This window comes from Cebus imitator, unplaced genomic scaffold (assembly GCF_001604975.1).
Source record: "Cebus imitator isolate Cc_AM_T3 unplaced genomic scaffold, Cebus_imitator-1.0 Scaffold18, whole genome shotgun sequence".
Taxonomy (NCBI): Eukaryota; Metazoa; Chordata; class Mammalia; order Primates; family Cebidae; genus Cebus; species Cebus imitator.
In genome coordinates this window covers 3,008,910-3,023,746 of record NW_016107333.1, presented here as the reverse complement: position 1 = coordinate 3,023,746, position 14,837 = coordinate 3,008,910, and the positions used below count along the sequence as shown (strand labels likewise).

Below are 14,837 nucleotides of genomic sequence, written 5' to 3'. Positions count from 1 at the left end.
TTTTTTGAGGCAGGGTCTTGTTCTGTCACCCAGGCTGGAGTGGAGTGGTGTGATCATAGCTCACTGCAGCCTCGAATCCCTGGGCTCAAGTGATCCTCCCACCTCGGTCTCCCAAGTACCTGGGGCTAGAGGCACACGCCAGCACACCTGGGTAATTTTATTACTTTTTTTTTAGAGACGGGATCTTGCTATATTGCCCAGCTGTGGATCCCACTTCTTCATATTGTCTGTGCATGAGTCTCACTCTGCTCTCCAGAGGCCTGGAACAAAGCCAATTCTTCCTCGATGCCTTTTGTTAACACCTGGTCCTCTGCTCCCAATATGGCCCAGCCAGTTCAGACAGAGGTCAGCCAGGCTGTTATTGTTCCACTGCTGGACATGATGACACTATTCTTTTCCTGGGACAGCTCAAGATGTATGAGTTGTTTCATCATTCTTTGTTCTTGTTGAACTTGTGGTTTTTGAATCCTGCCTCCCCTACCTCCAGGCTCCCCAATACACACAAAGTCCTGCCTGCCAAATGGGGTTATAGTCAATGGGCTTCAGGGGACAGGGACAAGTCAGACATCTGAATGAAGGGGTACAGGTGGGAGAACTGGAGTTACGGAGGAGGCCTGTGGGGATCTGAGTATCAAAACCGATTTAAAACCAGGAGCTTGGTCTGGATGACAATGCCCAAAGTCTAGAAGTTCCATCCTAGCAGGAGTAGGACAGTCAGTCCACAAAAATCCCATGAGAATGAGATTGGGGGAGACAACAGTGATTTCTAATTCAGGTATTTGGAGCACCAAGGGCCTCAGAAGTCTCTTTGCTCATGAGTTAAAGCATCTTTATGCTGGAAAAAAAAATGATGCTATTATTCAAAGAAGTGTGTTGTGGGAGGGCGGGGGTGTACATCCTTTAGGAGAGAAAGTAGGTCCCGAGTGAGATCCCAGGAGTAGGGAAGCCAGTGCTGTTTGTTTTGTTTTCTTTTTTCCCTCGTGCTCAATGGTACAGGAAACACAAGGAAAAAAGGACCCATTGCCTTCCTCCAGGCTGCTGCCAACATTGTGTAGAGAAGAATAGCTGAAGAACATGAAAACAAATCTTCACATTTTCTTTTAACAGTGTGAACTTTGAAATACTTTCTGACTCATATTTTAAAATCTCTCAAATTTAAATTCACCTTCCTTTGTGTTGTTTTTCTCAAGGCACTAGGCTTGACTCCAAAGATGTGTCAACTGGCTGCTCCCCCAGAATTAAGGAGTCACAAAGCCTGGGCTCCCTTCTCCCAGCTGTGTGGGCAGGGTTTCTCTGAGCACCTGGCTTTGACCTTCCTACCCTTCCTCAAAGCTGGGCTTCACCTTGGCCTGAAGAGCCAAGAAATAACCACTATAGGGGGAAAGGAGATATTTGGTAATATGCCTCAGCAAGAGACCATTCGTCTTGCTACAAGATGAAATAGGGATCCCTCTGGGGTCCCTATTTCTGCACCCCTAAAATTATCATTGTTGTCTCTCAGGATACTTTTGGCTATAGGTAGCAATATCCCATTCATCTGGCTCAAATAATACAGGGGCTTTTGTTGGCTTGGATAACTGAAGTCCTGAGACCCCTTAGTTAAAGGACCCTGTTTCCCTCTGGTGACTGCCAAGCACTGGCTTCATCCAAAAGCCAGCATCTTGCAGGGATGGCAGCAGCGTGGCTTCCAGGAGCAACTGGGCTTTATGCTCCCAGTTCACAAGTTGTGAGAAGAGAGAGCTTCTGACTGGGCCAGCTCAGGACACGTGCCTAGCCCCAACCAATCACTGCAGCTGGGCTCAGGCAGCTACTGACAAGCTCTGGCCAATCAGGACCCAGCACTGGATAATAATGTGGGAATACACAGATCACCACCAAACCAGTGCCTCTGTAGTTTTCCCAGAGGTATATTTATTCCCCCAAACAACACTCTTATAATACTCTTCCTTCTTATTTGTGGGTGGGAAGTGTGAGGGGTTCTGTAGTACATCCTGCCCACTCCCTTGGCTCCACCTCTCCACCCAAACCTTGCCATACTTTCTTGCCCTTCTTGTAAAGGCTCAGCCCTCTGGAGCTAAGTCTCTGCCTCCCCAGATGTGCACTAACTCTTTGGGGTCAATATGAAGTTCAGGCTTTGTCAGACAATAGGGGCTGAGTTAAAGCTCTGGGGGAAGAGGCGAACACACCTCATTGGCCTGTTTCTGCTTCCCCAAGGGTCAAGTGCCTTGGCCTCAGACTTCCTGCTGGCCACAATCAAACTATTTTGGTTTATCCACCCAGATGTTAGAAAAATTAAGTACCCTGCCCTATTTCCCCTTGCCTCTGATTTCTCTTCTCATATCACACATAGTTCCTGGATGACTTCACCTGACCTGGCCTCCACAGACCCCTCCCCCAGATATCTTGCCAGTCCTGGACAGTCTGTTGACTTGTGGGCCCATGTATCCCATTCTCTGCAGGATGGTCTGTCTGGATTTTCCAATGCTGGGCTTGCTATATCTCCACGGAGCTGGTTTTCCTCCAAATGAGGTCTTCCTTGGGGATCCCCTTTAATTTTGATGATAACCATTGCTCTCCCAGATCCTGGCAGTTTGGGCTTCGTTCCCATCACCCTCTGGGGCTTTCTCTGGAAGTGTGGATAGGTAAGCCCAGATCTCACGAGGAGGCCAGTCTGCAGCCCATTGGAGCCATGGCTGCAGTGGGCTGCCGCAGCACCCAGGCCAGTGCCCTGTCTTGGGGCCACCCAGCTGCTGCATTTTCAGCACCATGGCAGTTCTTTAATTAGATCAAGCAGGGTTTTCTCAGACAGGGGTGGGAGGAAGTGTGTGGGTCTATTGGGGGAAACTAGGTCACCTGAAAACCAGTAATCAAGAGGGAGCTGTCCTCGAGCCCCAGCTCCAAGGAACCCAGAGGGGCGAGGTGGGAGGAGCCAGCGGGGAGGGCCAAGTCAGAGAAAATGTGCCTCTGGCCCCTTTTACTGGCCTTTGGGAGACTGTGTTCTCACCTTTTCTCCAGGGGGCTGGGCAACTGCCCTTAATTCCTTTGCTGGGAGTAGGGAGGACACTGCAGTGGTGCCTGCCTTCTCTCTGCCTGGAGCCTGCCGTCCTGGGGCGCATGGAGGGAGCACTGTGCTGTGAGTCAGGCCCCAGGTTTAGTTACTGCTCAGTCTCTGTATCCATGGAGCACGTCACCCAGTTCTGTGTGTCTATGCCATCCATCCACTGCACAGGGACTGTGTCTGTCTTTACCCTGCTGCCTCTGTAGCTCTGAGCATAGGCCTGGCATGTGGTAGATGCCTCCTAAATATTTGTCAAACAAAATAATGAGTTTAGATGAGTGTTTCTCTTATAAGATTATTGTCACAAGGATCAGTGGCAAGACGGTTTCCCAAATGTCAGTCACTTACACATTTTGCCAATACTAAGTGCCATCATCATTAAATTTTTCTTTACTATCAACTTGCTAGTTTTCAACTGAAATAGATTTGTTTAAAAAGGAAATTTCATATCACAACCACAAACAAACAGTAACTGTGAAAACAAATCCACAAGAAACAAAATAATATTACATTCTAGATACAGTGCCTTGCCCAGGCCAGGAGTCTGAGACCTGCTTTCTCTTTGTTTACAAGGGGAATTGTCATGGTTATAAAGATGTTAAGGGTCTATTAGCCTCAGACTGACACTTTTCTCTGGAGAAAGTCTGAAAGATTAAAAGAGAAGTGAAAAGCATATATACTCTGCTCTCTGTGTGGGTCCATGTTATGTCAAGACTTGTTCTTGTACTTTTGAAAATTTCCTTGGAGTGGATTCTCCTTCCACACTTAGGGAAGCGCTTGGCTGACGTGATGGCTGGGGAAGTCCTTTGAAAGGGATAAAGTGCTTTAACAGTGTAAGTGATTGGCACCACTGCTCTTATCTTTACTTTTAGCATGTTTTTGGTACCTCTTCCTAACAATGAAGAAATGAGTAACTGTGTACATAATCTTAGGGCTGAAAGACATCTCACAGGATACTTAGGCCAATCTGACACGGGTGGAATTTTTTTTAAGATGGAGTCTCGCTCTATTGCCAGGCTGGGGTAGAGTGGCACAATCTCAGCTCACTGCAATCTCTGCCTCCCGGGTGCAAACGATTCCCCTGCCTCAGCCCCCCAAGTAGCTGGGACTACAGGCACCACCTTGCCTGGCTAATTTTTTTATATTTTAGTAGAGACGAGGTTTCACCATGTAAGCCAGGATGGTCTCGATCTCCTGACTTCATGATTCGCCTGCCTTGGCCTCCCAAAGTGCTGGGATTACAGGCGTGAGCCACTGCACCTGGCCCACAGGTGGAAATTTTATCCTCCAGTGAGTGATGGGGAATTTACCACCTCCTGAGGCAGACATTAATCATGAGCACCTTTGTTGAACTGCTGGTTGGACAGCTCTGGAGGCTGATGTCTGTTCTTGGAGTGCAAACAACTGCTTCCTTGTACTTCCTTGTTCCTCCAAATGAGGTCTTCCTCGGGGATCCCCTTTAAGGGTTGATGGTAACCGTTGCTCTCTCAGGTCCTGGAAGTTGGGCTATGTTCCTGTCACCCTCTGGGTCTTTATCTGGAAATGTTGACAGGTGAGCCCAGGTCTCATGGAGAGGCCAGTCTGCAGCCCATTGGAGCCTGGCTGCTGTGGGCTGCCCCAGCACCGAGGCCAGTGCAGTGTCTTGGGACCACCCAGCTGCTGTGTTCACCCTGCTCTGTGTTGGGGAGACTCACAGGCTATCTTTCTTTTCTTGTGCAGATTGGAGTTCTGGTTATTTGGAAACTGCTGTCTTGTTCTGCCTAAGATAGAGCTTGTAAACTCAAATGACATTGGAGCTGGCAAATGATGTCAGTAAGGGCTGTCAGGTGGGAGTAATGGGGAGCACTGGGGACTATGGTGAAGGAGAGGGTATGTGCCCTATCTAAAGGGGACAGCCCAACTCTACATCAGTTGATGGCGATGCCATGTGAGCCCACTGTGGCCACATACCAAGATATTCTAAGAAAAGCTGAACTCCAGTGTTGGATATGGAATCTCCAAGTTGTCAATGTTAGCAATGAATTAAAATATCGTAAAACGTGATGTGGACTATGACCAAACAAACCAACAAACATGATGTGGATCACGGGGGGCTTTCTGGCTAGGCCTGGCCCACAGCCACAAGTGGCTCATCCCTGCCAACAAGACATCTCTGCTCCCTTTGGGCTGGGTAGCCACGTCCTCTTCCAGCCATGTTTGTGCATGTTGGTTGCCAGAATTCCCTCCACTGTGGTCAGCCACTCTGCACGCCTTTGAATGCTGCCTAACTCCCTCTCAGCTCATGTCTGCTCCTTTCATCTGGTGAAATCCTACTTATGCTTTGAAATTCAAATCCATTGTCCTGTATTCTGGAGAGCCTTCCTGGAGAACCCCAGGCAGACTGGCTCTTCCATTATCTAGCTGTGGTATGTTGGGTAAATTACTTAATCTCTCTGTGCTTTAGTTTCCTCATCTGGAAAAGGGGCATGATAGTACCTAGTACTACTATTTTATTAGGTTACTGGGATAATTAAGTGGATTTATAAGATAAACTGACAGACAGAAGGCCAAAGTGGTCCCTATCCATCTCTGAATTAGGGCTTGTCACAGAGCAGGACTTCACTAAATGTTTGCTTACTTGAGGAAGTGGAGTGAAATAAACTTATGGTCTGCTAGCTTCCAGAGACGTCTAACTATAATAATGATACTGTGTGGTTGTGCATTCAACTCTTTTGAATGCCTTACTTCTAGAGAAGCAACCAAGACATCTATCTAACTGGCTAAAATAGAAAGCAGAGACAATCCCAAATGCTGGTGGGGAACTGGATCACTCATACATTGCTGGAGGGCATGAAAGCAGCACAGCCACTCTGGAGAACAGTTGGGCAGTTTTCTTTTAAAAGTAAACATGAACCAGGCACAGTAGCTCATGCCTGTAATCCCAGCACTTTGGGAGGCCGAGGTGGGCAGATCATCTGAGGTCAGCAGTTTGAGACCAGCCTGGCCAACATGATGAAACCTCATCTCTACAAAAATACAAAAATTAGCTGGGAATGATGGCAGGTGCCTGTAAACTCAGCTACTTGGGAGGCTGAGGTGGGAGAATCACTTGAACCTGGGAGGCAGAGTTTGCAGTGAGCCAAGATCGTGCCATTGTACTCCAGCCTGGGCGACAGAGACAGAGCGAGATCCATCTCAAAAAAAAAAAAAAAAAAAAAAAAAAAAAAAAAAAAAAAAAAAAAAAAAGAAAAAGTAAACATGCAATTACCATATGCCTTATCACTTGAACTCTTGGGCATTTTCTCCTGAGAAACAAAAGCTTATGTTTACACAATCCGTAGATGAATGAAACAGCCTTAAATTGGAAACAGTGCTGATGTTCTTCAATAGGTAAATGGTTAAACAAATTGGGGCCATCCATAAAATGGAATACTACCCAGCAACAAAAGGAAAAGCACTACTGATGCATGCAGCAATGTGGATGAATCTCAAAGGAATGATGCTTGGTGAAAAAGCCAATCTTCAAAGGTTATCTGCTATCTGATTCTGTTTATATAACATTTTCTGAAATGACAAAATTCTAGAGATGGGGAACAGATTAGTAATTGCCAAGACAGGGACAGGAGTGGGTTGGAGGGGGAGCTTGGAGAAGGAGATAGGTGTGGTTATGAACTGTGGTGGTAGATACATTGATACGATTGCATAAAACAAAACTCATCCAAATAAGTACATGTAAAATTGGGGAAATCAGCATAAGGCTGGTGGATTGTATCACTGTCAGGTTTCTGGCTGTGATTTTGTATAGTAGTTTTCAAGATGCTACTACTGGGATAAACTGGATGAAGTGTACACAGGATCTCTCCGGACTATTTGTTGTAGCTGCCTGTGAATCTACAATGACCTAAAATAAAAAGTTTAATTAGTTGAAAGTGCCTTGCAAGTATATTCAAAACAAAAATCAAAACAAAACAAAACAAAACAAAACAAAAGGCAACCAAAGCCAGCTAGCTTGTCTCCTGCTGAGTCTTGCCATTGGTTTATTTATGCTGGAGGCCACACCCACTCAGACCCCAGGACTTTTGCTGTTTGGGCATTGCCAAGGCAACCCCTTTCCCATTCTGCCTGTTTGCTCTCCAGCCTCTGGGCTGGAAGACGCGTGAAGAATGATCTGGATCTGACCCAACCTGAGCACCTGAGGATTTAGCCTGAACCCTGTTCGTCAGCTTCTGTAGAAAGGGCTTTTGGAGGGGCGGGTGACATGGGTGACCCAGGAGATTAACAATGCTTCCTGAAAACAACCAGGGGCTAACCCAATACTCTTTGAGACATCAGGCCGCATCACACAGATGTAGACTCCTTACCCAACAACCCAAAACCAGCCTTGCCTGTTGGTTCGCAGACATGCAGCACTTACATCTCCCTACCATTCCTCCTCTGAGCTTGTGTCTCATTGCTTAGGTGTCTTAATATTTTGGACCAGCTCTTTTTTAAAAAAAAATTTTTATTTTTTTGTAGAGACAGAGGTCTTGCTATGTTCCCCAGGCTGGTCTGGAACTCCTGGCCTCAAGCTATCCTCCCACCCTGGACTCCCAAAATGTTGAGATTGCAGGCATGAACCCCTGCATCCAGCCCCAGCTCAACTCTTTTTATTCCTTGTACCTGTAACTTCTGGGAGGTGGATAGAACACTTTGCAGGTGGGGGAACAGACTTAGAGAGGATCAAGTGATTGTCCTAAGACCCTTTGCCTCTATGTCTGAGAGTCCATAGAATCCGTGCTGAAGACCAGCTGGCTTTAGACTCTGAAATTTTGTTGACCTCATGCTGTTTGAGACTCATGAGAGCAAGAGGCGTAATTTTTTTTTAGAGGTCATCCAAAGAGAGAAACTGTTAAGATTTTCTATGTCCTAGTAGTTCAGCATTTTTCAAACCTTTTGGTCTTAGGGTTTCTTTAGTTCCTTACATTGAGGATCCCAAAGAGCTTTTGTTTATGTGGATTATATCTGTCAATATTTATCATATTATAAATGAATACTGAGAAATTTTTTAAAATAGCATTGATTCCTTTAAGATAAAACCATAAACCCATAATATAACAATATAATAATCTACAAGATATTTTATTAGACTATTATAAGAACATAACATATAATATGTAACATTTTGATGAAAAATAGCTATTTTTCTTTTTTTTTTTTTAAGATGGGGTTTCACCATGATGGCCAGGCTGGTCTTGAACTCCTGACCTCAGGTAATCCACCCACCTCGGCCTCCCAAAGTGCTAGGATTACAGGCGTGAGCCACTACACCCGGCCTTGAAAAATAGCTATTTTTCAAAACAAAAAAATATTTAGCAAGCAAAGTGATATTTAAAAACTTTGCAAAATTCTTTATGTTGAGCTTAGCAGCAGCTGGATTCTTCTATCTACTTCTGCATTCAGTGTGTTGCAATGTCACTTTTCATACAGCTTTGGAAATCCCTGTATACTCATGAGATAATGAGTGGAAATATTAGTAATATCTTAGTATAGTTATGAAAATAGTTTTGACCTATGGACTTCTTGAAAGGGTTTCAGGGATTCCCTAGGGAGTTCCAGGACCACACTTTGAGAACCACTGCAATAGTATGTTATTTTTTCTGGTCTCTTTCTAGTCCAGTCCCTCCCGTCTCCATAACAACTTGCATCCCTTGGTGATCAGAACAAAAGATGCTTGAGCAAAAGTGTCAGATAGTCATATTTCTGAGGCCTTGAACATTTGTATCGTCTCCAGATTATGGGGGATCTGCAGCCCCCATTATGTCCTGACCCTTCCTGTACCCCTTCTGTTCCAGCACCTGCAAACTCAAATCCTTAAAGTAAGGGGATTCTATATAAGAAAACGAAAAGGGCATGCTTCCTGTTGATGGCTGTGGCTAGAGAGGCAGACAACCAACGCTATCCAATAGAGCTTTTTGCAGTGATGGAAATATTCTCTATCTGCACCATCCAATATGAAGCATGTGGCGACCATGCACATGAAATGTGCATAGTGCAACCAAGGAACTAAATTATTTTACTTTATTCTAATTAATTTAAATGTAAATAGCCACAGGTGGCTACTGGATACTGTATTAGACAGTACAGCCAGACCTTGCTGATACTTAGAGGGCTACTGTAAGGGTTTACATTTTTCTCCGAGCAATGGAAGGAAAACCTCAAAAGTGTTTTGAACACTGGGCGGCGGGGTGATCTCATATAATTGGATCTGAGTTGTGGAGTCTGACACATGTGTTCATCTGTGTCTCCCTCCTTGCCACAGGCCCCACCATGAGGCCCCAGCCCCACCAGAGGCCCCGCGCTGCCCTGGCCCCCGGTGCACCGTGCTAGCCCCCAGCCAGGGCGTGGGGAGGGCGGTGGCCATGGCCAGCCACGTGGACCTGCTGACGGAGCTGCAGCTGCTGGAGAAGGTGCCCACCCTGGAGCGGCTGCGCGCCGCCCAGAAGCGCCGGGCCCAGCAGCTGAAGAAGTGGGCACAGTACGAGCAGGACTTGGAGCACCGCAAGCGGAAGCATGAGCGGAAGCGCAGCGCGGGCGGCCGCCGCAGGAAAGTGTCCTTCGAGGCCAGCGTGGCCCTCCTGGAGGCCTCGCTGAGGAATGACGCCGAGGAAGGTAGGCCCCTCTGTGCCTTGGCCGCCATGCAGCTGCCTTGGCTTCTGATCAGGGCTTGGAGTCCAGGTTCTGTGCAGTAGATGTGTGGGCAAGGCGGGTCTGCAGACCGTTTTCCAAGTTCCAGCAGCCCCACTCCTCTTAGGAAGTGGACAGTCCTAGGAAAAGCTTGAAATTTGTCTTAGACTTTTTTCTTTTTTCTAAGGCGGGTCTCACTGTCTCCCAGGCTGGAGTACAGAGGCGCGATCTTGGCTCACTGCAACCTCTGCCACCCAGGCTCAAGTGATCCTTCCACCTTAGCTTCCTGAGTAGCTGGGACCACAGGCACACTGCCACCATACTCAGCTAATTCTTTTCTTTTTTTTTTTAGATGGAGTTTCGATCTTGTTGCCCAGGCTGGAGTGCTGTGGCCTGATATACCCAGCTAATTTTTAAAAAATAATTTTTTTTAGAAGTGGGGGTCTCATTTCGTTGTCCAGCCTGGTCTCGAACACCTGAGCTCAAGCGACCTGTCCACAGTGGTCTCCCAAACTGCTGGGATTACAGGCATGAGCCACAGCACCAGGCCTAGGGTTTTTGTTTAAACATCTTCATTCGTTTTTATGTATTTATTTATTTGGACATAGGGTCTCACTATGTTGCCCAGGCTGGTTTCAAACTCCCAGCTTCAGGGGATCCTCAGCCTCCCAAGTAGCTAAGATTATAGGCATGCCACCTTGCCCAACTTTTTTTTTTTTTTTTTAATTTTGGAAACAAGGATTCCAGCCTTTGGCTAATGAATGCCATAATAACCTTATTTCTCTCCCACAAATATTTATAGACACCCTACTTCTTTTGCATTACTTTCCTAGATATAGTGGTGAACAAGTTGGATCTGGTTTCTCCCCACCAAGAGCTTAGTACTCATAGGATCTGGCATTTCATAAAGCTCTCCTCTGTGCCAGACCCCATGCCTGGCACCCTCTGAATGCTGTTCCATGTATTTCTTATATGTAGCCTTTGCTGTAGTCATAAATGGTGTAGCAGGATGGACTCCAAAGTGAGACTACCTGAATCTAAAACTGGCTTTGTCAGTTCCCTGTGTGCGCTTGACAAGCAGACAAGTCGCTTCTCTCTGTACTTTTGGGGCTAATAAGAAAATCTACTTTAAGGGCTTGCTGTGAACATTAAGGTAGAAAATCCCTGTGAAGTCCTTAAACATGATCCCTTATGCTGAGAAAGTGATTAGTAATGTTTTATTTAGTATATTTTATTTACATTATCAGAGGATGTCCATAACGTCTGAAAACATAGATAGAGACAATGTTGTCTGGGACATTTTCAATCTGTAAAGTGAATGAGTAAATAAATACAAACAAACATGTGTTTCCAAATTTTTTTTTTTTTAAATGGAGTCTTTGTCGCCCAGGCTGGAGTGCAGCGATGTGATCTCAGCTCACTGTAACCTCTGCCTCCCGGGCTCAAGAAATTCTCTTGCCTCAGCCAGCCAAGTAGCTGAGATCACAGGTATACACCACCACACCCAGCTTTTTTTTTTTTTTTTTTTTTTTTAGTAGAGATGGGATTTTGCCATGTTGGCCAGCCTGGTCTGGAAATCTTGACCTCAGGTGATCCACCTGCCTCGGCCTCCCAAAGTGTTGGGATTATAGGCATGAGTCACCTGTGCCTGGCCTGTTTCCAGGTTTTATGGATACCTTGTACTTGCCGTATTTAATTTAGTTATATTATTATTGTGTCTCATGAGCTAGATATCATGATCTGTTCCCTGGACAGTGCTTTAAGAGCCATGTATAATAATACCCATTTTACAGATAGGGGAACTAAAATAGGTTCAGAACCTTGACCAAGGTGGCAGGCTGGGATCAGAACCGCCAGTGTCTGAGCTCTTGTCACTGCCCTCATGGCCTTGTAGGTTTGCTTCCCGTTGTAAGAATGAATGGAGGATCCACGGTTTAACCACAGCCCCCTTCCCTGGGCTTATTCGGAGGCAGTCTCGCCTGCTCATTGTACAGCCAGGGTCTGTACACCTCCCGTTCCCCTGGTTCCCTTGGCCCATCCCTGTGTAATAAACCTTTCTGGCTGTCCCTGGAGAGTCCTGACCGTGCTTCCTGGGTCCCTGCACACACCTTCTAGTCAATGAGAGAACAGAGAGGTGGTGACACTTGCAGCCCAAGAGGGTGCTGGGTTTTAGTCACCTTGCTCTTCAGGTTCTAGAACCCTCTGAGAAGCATAAGTCCACTTCCACCTAGCTGCAGAGGGCTCTAGGAAATGAGCCGAGAGGCATCCCTAGAACCACTCTGCTGGGAGCTGCTCCGCTGAGAGCAGGGGGTGAGCAGCCCTGGGGAGACAGGGGTGAAATCTCGGGCTTGGGGACATGGCCCCAAGGCTCCTTCCCACGTGCAGTTTGCCGAGTGATGCGGCAGCCCTATCCCCACGCAGTGGGTGGCTTGTCATGATGTCTAATTTTTGTTGGGGGCGGAAGTTCATCAGCTCTTCTCTCACCCTACGTTACTGACGCCCTTCTTCCCTGACAAAGCCCCATTGCCACTCCCTGAGGGGCTCTGTGCACTGGCTGTGACTTCAGAACATCCTCCCGGCCCCTTGCCAGCCCCTATCCCTTGCTGATGTCTTGTGTACTGGTTAGAAGGAGCACTGGGCTGAGAATGGAGGGAACAGAGCCCTGCTGCCCTGTCTATGACTTTGAGCAGCTTGTTCCACCTCTGTGGGTTCAATTGTTTTGTTTCGTTTTGTTTTTGTTTTTGAGAAGAAGTCTCATTCTGTCGCCCAGGCTGGAGTACAGTGGCACGATCTCAGCTCACAGCAACCTCTGCCTCCTGGGTTCAAACAATTCTGCCTCAGCTTCCCAAGTAGCTAGGATTACAGTCATGCACCACCACACCCAGCTAATTTTGCATTTTTAGTAGAGATGAAGTTTTGCCATGTTGGCCAGGCTGGTCTTAAACTCCTGACCTCAAAGGATCCACCCACCTTGGCCTCCCAAAGTGCTGGGATTATAGGTGTGAGCCACTGAGTATTTTAATCTGTAAAATCAGATTTTGAAAGCTTGCCATCAAGAGGGTATGGCAAGACTTAGATAAAGTCCTGGATGTGACAGTTCTTAGAAAAGTTACCCTGAGACTTGTACCAGCATGGTGATAATGACCTTTATCTTTGTTTTATCTTTATCTTGTTCAATGCTTTTCAGAACTTAAACATGCACAAATACATTCTTCTTGTAAAAAATCAATCAACATAGAAGTGTACAAAGTAAAAAGTCCTTTCCGTACCTCCCTTCCTCCCTCTCTCCTTCCTCTCTTTCTTTCCTTCTTTTCATCCATCCATTATTACTGTTGTTAGTTTGATGCTTTTTTTTCCAGGTATTTTTCTCATTTACCTGTGCAGTTGTGGACTTAAGAGAAATATAAAGCCAGATTTCTTTTTTAAAGTTTTTACATAAGTGACAATATCCCAGATACATTATTCTGCAATTTTCTTTTGTTCCCACCCAACAGTATATCTTGGAGATATTTCCATGCCAGAACATGTACAGTACAGATCTGTGCCATTCTTTTTAACTGCTGTGTAGTATTCCATAGTATGGATTCACCAGAATTTTTGAACTAGCTCCTTATTGATGTAGATTTTTCCAGTAGCTTTGCTTTTGCCACAGTGAATGTTTCATGTACATGTGCCAATGTTTATCTAGAACAGATGTGGCAAAATGAAAGAGATGGATCTGAAGGTATTGAATTTGAATGAGAAAAGTGCTAGACCCCATGGGTGAGTCCCCCTGTCTCTAGGGGCAGCCAAGTGAGGGGCAGGGGCCAGAACACTGTGCTCTGTGGCAGGCTCTGGGGTTGGCCTTGGGGTCCACAGGTGCCTAGGTTTGGATGAGGAGTGTGAGGCTGCCATCAATCAGCCCTTGACCTCCCTGGGCTATGCTCAGCTTTCTGGCAGCACTACAGAGCCTGCTGCTTCCACCAGGCTGGGAATGGCTGCTTCTTGCTGGTGGAGCTGGTGTTTGGGAGGCTGCCGGGGTGTTAGCTCACAGTGGCGTGGGAGCGTGGGGCAGCAGTTCCCCCGCTCCCCTGAGCTCACAGCAGCCTCTGAGTCAACCTCCCCCACCTGCCTGCGGAATATGAGTTGTTCCCTGAGAAAGGCAGGCTGGGAACTCACTGAGTTTTGTCCTCTGGTCGCATATTGCCTTTAGGCTAGTGTCCTTGCTCTTGGACCTGCCTGAGCCCTGTGCTCACTGCTCTCACTGTATCACCCTCTGTCCCAGGCAACGCCAGCTCCACCCAGATCCTCCCATGTCCCCTGTGATATCTTACCTTCACACCTTTGTATATGTAATTCCATCTGTCTGGGACACTCTTCCTATAACTAACTCCTGTAACCCTCAGCTTTGAGTTTGGCGTGACCTCTGGAGAGCCATCCATGAGCCTTTTCTGCACTCCCACCCCATCACTGGTTAAAGCAGCAACTCAATACATTGCTGATGTTTACTGAGAAACAGTGTAGTGACATGGCTAGGAGCACAGACCCTGCAGTTTGTCCTCCAGGATTCAAATCCTGGCTCTACCATTTACTAGCTGTGCATCCTTGGGAAAGTTACTTTATTTCTTGGTGCCTCCATTTCCCCATCTGTAAAAATGAGGATGATAATGTATCTGCTTCATAAAGTTGTTGGGGGGTTAAATTAAGTTGATAAATGTTGAAGTGATATGGTAAGAGCTATATAAGTGATATAAATTGTTCTTATTCTACATTTACATAACCTACTATTACAACATATTCTGATCACCATCATTGTTATTATTTATCAAGTACTTTGTACCAGGCAGCTTGCCTTATACATGGTATCTCAGTTAATCCTCACAGCAACTCTCGGAGGTTAGAGCGTAAAAACCCATTTAAAAAAAATAGTTTGCGGTTCAGTTTACATATTATAAAATTTGCCCACTTTAAGTGTACAGTTCAATGATTTTCAGTAAGTTTACAGAGTTGTGCATCCATCAGCCACAATCCATTTGTAAAACATTTCCATTGGTGGGTGGATTGGTTCACACCTGTAATCCTGGCACTTTGGGAGGCCAAGGTAGAGGATCGCTTAAGCCCAGGAGTTCTAGACCAGCCTGGAAAGCCTGTCTGTACT

General features: G+C 46.2%; 1 protein-coding gene across 1 annotated transcript in view; it reads left to right on the top strand.

Moving 5' to 3' along the window:
• The window catches only part of PPP1R16B (protein phosphatase 1 regulatory subunit 16B), a 122,580-nt gene that overhangs the window by 20,399 nt on the left and 87,344 nt on the right, over nt 1-14,837 (top strand). Inside the window, exon 2 of the mRNA XM_017512008.2 lies at nt 9,336-9,685. Within this exon, the coding sequence (XP_017367497.1) occupies nt 9,436-9,685 (250 nt within the window). The 5' untranslated portion in view covers nt 9,336-9,435. The remainder of the gene's footprint in view (nt 1-9,335; nt 9,686-14,837) is intronic.